At 48.2% G+C, this 6,026-nt stretch overlaps 1 protein-coding gene across 9 annotated transcripts in view; it reads right to left on the reverse strand.

The window, feature by feature from the left end:
• TNIK (TRAF2 and NCK interacting kinase) overlaps nt 1–6,026 on the reverse strand; it is a 125,135-nt gene that overhangs the window by 41,302 nt on the left and 77,807 nt on the right. For all 9 annotated transcript variants that reach the window (XM_017726871.1, XM_017726874.1, XM_008644462.2 and 6 more), the window contains exons 10-11: nt 5,620–5,686; nt 4,591–4,795 (exon numbers count right to left, since the gene is read on the reverse strand). In XM_017726871.1, coding sequence (XP_017582360.1) covers nt 4,591–4,795; nt 5,620–5,686 — 272 coding nt within the window. The remainder of the gene's footprint in view (nt 1–4,590; nt 4,796–5,619; nt 5,687–6,026) is intronic.

Genomic DNA, 6,026 nt, shown 5'->3' on the forward strand with positions numbered 1-6,026 from the left:
TCTGAACCACTGCAGAGCTTTTACTAGGGATCACTATGAAGGGATGCCCCATGCAGGAAAAATCTCATGCGTCAGAAACTATGAGCCCTACATGCTTCCTGACCAAAGAAAAATGAGAGAGACATGAGGTTTAGATCATACCCGTACTACAGGAGCTGCTGTAACACAGCTCTCCTTGGAAATGGGTGCAGGGATGCTGCTGGGACCACTGCAGTGTCCCCACGTACCATGCAACTGTGACGGGGCTGTCATCTTAATGACAAGGTTCCTACAAGCTATAGGACACCTGCACATGCAGAAGAAAACAACACACCACCATTTTAGATAACCTAAATTTATCTATAATTAATTGCTGAATTTTTTTTGCATTGCTTTTTAAGAGCTTTAAGTCGATGATCTTCTGCTGGTTAACATTTACAGGAGCTTCAGCAATTTTTTATCCCTTGAACATCCAGCTCTCTAAGTGCACTAACTGAAACCTCACATGCAAACAGCAAGATGCTTAGGTTTGCCTTGTACATTCCCTGTAAAGATCTGACCTTCATTTTATACCTAGAAAGGAAAAAAATCCACAACATGGCAGAAAAATGAGGTTATATAAAGCCCTCTGACTCCATCTGCCCACTGCTGCCAAGGGGTCTGCACAGAGATTTGTCTTGCAGGATCCCTAAAGCTCCTGACCCCAGGATGTGTTATTCCTACAGCTCAGCTGGAGTTTTGCTGGTTAAACGAGTGCATCAAGGCTCATTCTGTGCCAGCAACAAATGGAAGGCTGATTAGGGAACTATATATATCTAATATATGTATATATAGGGAAAAATTAAAATATATTCATGTCTATTCACCCTTCTGGATGACACAAACATTTTCTGCAGTGCTGTTGGATCTATTGATATTTAATTCTCAAATTTGAGGGTTAGTTCTGGTGCACATTTTGAATTCATGAGACCAACTTTGTGCATGAGGGAAAACAAAGCTGCAACGCTGCTCCCATGAAAGTCCTGGTTTCAAAACTAGCTTGGGCCTTTTTACTTCCACTGCAATTAAAGACAGCTGCAAATCTAAATCTCTTTGGCTGCCTGAAAGAAGATTCAGCCTCAGAGAAGGAAATTGGTCAGCTTCTGAAAAAGGAGGCCCAAGTGTCCAACAGATGCAAGGAGACACGCAAAGGATGGCAGCACGTCTTGGGGGCACCAAGAAGTGCATAAGAAGAGCACCAGAAGATTTCCTCACTTGACTTTTTTCTATATGCATTTGATGTTATTGTTGGAGCAACATCAGGAGATGGTGGATTTCCTGAAAAAAGCCCTAACACGGGAGGTACTTTGTGAGACGTTCAGAAATCCCCATTTAGAAAGATCAAGGTGACAGAAAAAATGAGATTCCTTCATTTTGAGCTCTGCTAGATGAGACATGAGAAAGGGCTGGAGCTCTACCCCTGCCAGTATTTCAAGACAGCATTGGAAAACCACCAAACCTCCTGAAGGCCTGCACTGACAGAGGAATGGGCCAGTTATCCCACTAACAGGCCTTTCTTCAGCTCTTTTGCTGGGCATCTCCAGTACAAATTAACTCCAGCCATTTCTGAGCCTGGCATCCTAAGTCAATCCTTTTGGAGCTGCACTTGGGCCCAAATGCCAACTCATTCCCTCAGCCTGGACACCTCCATGACATCTTATGATGAGTAGGAGCTCTTTCTGTAAACACAGCAATATGTTTGGCAGCTTGAACAGGCTGACTTAGGAGACCCAAAAGCCACCAGCTCCAAGGGTTTATTTGTCCCGGCTGCTCTACTGGGTTTTAAAGGTCAAATTTATTTTGAAAACACAGTAATCTGAGTCTTCCACTGGTCTCTCCTCCCAGAGATCTGCTTGTACAGTACAGTCTGCTGGAGGCACACCCCATCTTAGTCAGACCATAAAGTAGCATGGAAGAAATCCTGCTCCCATTAACCAAAATAAATCCATGGCCAAGAGTCATCAACAATAGTTAGTGCAAAGCTGGTGTAGGAAAAAGCAGAGAGGCCTGGCAGGAGCAGCCTGGCTGCTGCTGGAGCCTTTGGGTGCTGCTGGGATGGGTACGAGTGCTGGAGCAGCACTCCACATCCATGGAGTGTGCTGGGAGCCTCGGGGCAGACACATCCAACTCAGCACAGCTGTGACAGCTGCTGTTGGCTACCTCTGTCTGGCCATCAGATGCTTCCTGCCCCAAAATATCCGGGAAGAGCAAAGACCAAGGTATGTCCCTGCAGCAGCGATGAAACTTCATTTGCTGATCTCTGCATTTACAGATTTTCTGGTTTTGAAGATTCAGGGCACCTTGCAGCTGGCAAAGCCACAGCCAGCCGTGCTGGGGAGCATCTGTTCTCACCACTGCCACAGCCCACCACGTTTGCAACAGAAGGTCTGCACCTCTTTCAAGGACTCCTGCTTTAATCCTCACCATAGCAACTCAGCTGTTTCTTGCCCGCCGCGCAAACGGTGTCTAATAGAGAACAGAGCTCATTTTACTCTGTGGCTGGATGCAGGTGAAGCTAAACCTGGACAGATGGACCTGAGGAAATGGGCACTTGAGAAGATGGGGCCACCACAGCTGCCAGCTGGCCCCAGCATCTGCCCTGATCCTGGCTGAGTCCATGGGACTGATTGCATCAGGGGGGCAGAGGATGCTCTTCAACTACAGCCCCCCTGCCTTTCCCCACTCCTCTGACATGGCAGGAGCTTGCAAACACCTCTCAGCCAGCTTTGCTCCAGCACATCTCCTTTTCAAATGAGGTCCAAAAGCTGTAAGCCATATGGGAAGAAGGCAATGGGTGAAGAGCCCAATGGGGCTGTTCAGAGCCACTAGAAAAGGCGTTGGGCTTTAATCCTGGCTATGGTGGCATTAACTTTTAATTACCTGGGGACAGAACAGAAGGGAGCTGGCAGAGCCCAGGGGACTGAGCACAGCCCAGCCCAGCAAGGCAGCAACTCTCTAGCTCAGGGCAGAGCTCACCAGCTTAGCAAAGGGATTAGTCCTCCATTCAAAACCTGCCTGGAAAGCAGCAAAGAGAGAACAATTTTCTTCTATGTGAAGAGAACATATTAATACACCAGCAAGCATTGTGTTCATTACAGGATTGCAGCTAATCTGGTGTCTGCTTTTATTCTGCTGTTGTTCTGCTCCTGTACTGCTTGCAGCAAGCAGGCTGGGACAAAGGCAGAGCCAGGCTTCCTTACAACAGTCCTCACAAACATCCACTGGGGCAGGGGATTTTGGGGTGCATCTATGTGCAAACCATGTCCTCTCTCAAAGCAGCTTGCCAGCCTTGGGAAGGGCGCAGGGCTCTAGCAAAGCCTGACCTACAAAGTACTGAACACGCTGTGCTCTGATAACATGACAGACCTACATACTTACCAGACTGAAAAAATGCTTTGCCTGGGATTTGCCTGTGTTGATTTTTGCCCTGGAGGAGCTCAGAGGACCACCTCGAAGAGGACCCATATCATCACCATCAGCTGCCTGAAATTCCTTCCTGTCTGTGCCCCTGGCCTGAGGCATTACCCAGTACAGGGAGAGATTGGTGACCAGAGTAACAGACCTCTGGCTAGTGGAAATTAAGGGGGTGGATGTTCTAATAGTCCATTCACTGAAAAAATCCTTTTATCAGACATATAGGTGACCTCTTCAGAAAGCTAACTGAATGACCCTCAACATATGAACCCTTCAATGAGTCACTTGGGCTGAGTTCAGAGCAAGGCAATGAGTGTCTGTGCAAAACTCCATCAAAAAACCCAAGAGGTGGGGAAAAGCCCCTTTATTTTTGGGTGAACTTCTTCAATACAAGAACCAGGAGCTAAAGCAAAAGCAAGCACTTCCTCCAGAGCACGTGGCCAGGCTGAGCAGCTCAGGGACACCCAAAGCCACACAGTCAAATCCTGCAGCTGGATTTTAAATGGGGTGGATAATTTTATGACCAATTGCATTTGTGGCTGGTATGTTAAGACAAGGGTAATGAAATCTTATCCTTTGGGGCACATACGGATCATTGCACAAGTCAGGCAGGCATCTGCCCCTCCCCTGCAAGTGGAATTGTAATTGGCAGGGACTGTAAGGACTGAAGTTGAAATTAGGGATTAAATGGGACACAAACGGCACATGGATCCAGGGATAGGGAAAATGGAGCTTTTCAGCTTCTTCAACTGTAACAGGCCACAGGAGCAAATAATGATCATGAACTTGACAGATGCTGGACCAGTATGAGTTCTGCCCACCTTGACTGAATACAGCTGTCACCCCAATCATGGGCTAACTCTGCTCAGTAGTTCCAGGGACCCCTTTAGGTTTGGTATTCCAAGGGCTTATTTATAGCAAACCAGTTCTATTACCTTCACAAAAGTTGGCAACACTTGCTATGGTGAGGAGAGTGGCTGGAGGTGGCTATGCCAAAAGGATGAGCAGAGGGGCTTGACCAGTGTAACAAAATGTTCAGGGTTACTGACTAGAGAGGTCAGGACATGACCTTAAAACCAGGCTGAGAACAGTCCCTCGGGACTTGCCTCCAGAAATCCTGCTGCTCCACCCAAAACCAGCTCGGCCCTGGCCAGTTACCTCCTCCAGCCTTCGCCTCTGCTCCTTCTGCTCCTCGATCCGCTTCTGCCGCTCGGCCAAGAGCTGCCGCTTGTGCTCCTCGTTCTCGCGCTGCTGCTGCTCCAGCTGCTGCCGGCGCAGCGCCTCCGAGCGCTCCTTGTTGGCCAGCTGCAGCCGCAGGAAATCCCGCCTCAGCGTCGACTCCCCGGGCAGGTTCAGGATGGAGCTGCACACAGGAGAAGCATCAGAGAAGATCCCCTCCATGCAGCCTTGAACTTCTTGCCTCTGTGTCATTTCCCAGCGTGGACCCTCCCCCCTCCATCCCAACAGCATCCGAACACCTGACGGAGCTTGGGCAGCGGCGGGTGGGGGGATGGGGGGCTGCAAGTGCCAGGCCAGGGTGGCAGAGCTCTGTTCATGGCTCACCAGTCATCTACTCACTGTAAATGGAAAGGTTTCCTTTACATTAAGTTTCTAACCAAAGCCTCTGGTGCTGCAGTGGCTGGCACACACTATATTTAGCTGTGCACAAAGCACATTTAGCATGAATCATTGCCAGCTATTAAAATACTACATTATCTCAGTGAAATAATGGAATAACCTGATACTAATTACAATGGCTCTGAAAAATGCCACCAAAGAAAGTTCCAGCCCCACAGGGCTTGCGGCAGCACCAGGGAGGTTTCATGGTGAAAAATTATACAGAAACATAGAGTCGCACTTGGATGTAAGGAACCACATTTTAAAGAGGTTTTTAATTTCACCTCACATTTTTCCACATCTCAATATCCACATTCCCATGACAGCACCATGCTGTGCTGCAGATCCCACAGGCAATGGGGTTTTGTTCCCCATCTTTTGGTTAAGGTGATCCAGAGCATCAGTTTATACCCATGCACCAGCTGGCAGCGAGAACATCCTCTGTTCTGCCAGGGAACAGGACTCAATGCTCAGACTGTCCTTTTTCCATTTTCACTTCATATGAGCCCATAATCCAAACTGATTTTATATAGAGCTAAAGGGATGTACAAATGAAATGCTGATTCTTACCTCGGCTCTCCAGAGTCATTTTCTTCCTCCTCCTCCTCACTTCCACTGTACTCGTACTCTGTCTCATCTAGGAACAGAATTGCTCATCAGTGCCCTTTGCTGGACTCATTTGTTTTTCCAGTGGCTGAAAACCCCAGAGCTCTGAAGGCAGAACAGCCAACTCTCTTTACCTCGCATGACCAAGAATAAGCAGCATTACTGCTCTATATTTTCTGGTTTTATGGGGGCCACAAATCCAGGGAAGCAGCAGCACAGTGGGCAACAGCCCTGACAGCCACAGCCCCTTGATATAGAGATGGGGAAGTCCATGAAATAAGAATTTATCCCCATATGACAGTGAGTGACCCCCTTCTTCAGGGTGGTTCTGCAACGGGAGGTGCCCCACCAGCTATTGGAGCCGCAGTCAC

Source organism: Corvus brachyrhynchos, unplaced genomic scaffold (genome assembly GCF_000691975.1).
Source record: "Corvus brachyrhynchos isolate BGI_N302 unplaced genomic scaffold, ASM69197v1 scaffold162, whole genome shotgun sequence".
In the NCBI taxonomy this organism is placed as follows: Eukaryota; Metazoa; Chordata; class Aves; order Passeriformes; family Corvidae; genus Corvus; species Corvus brachyrhynchos.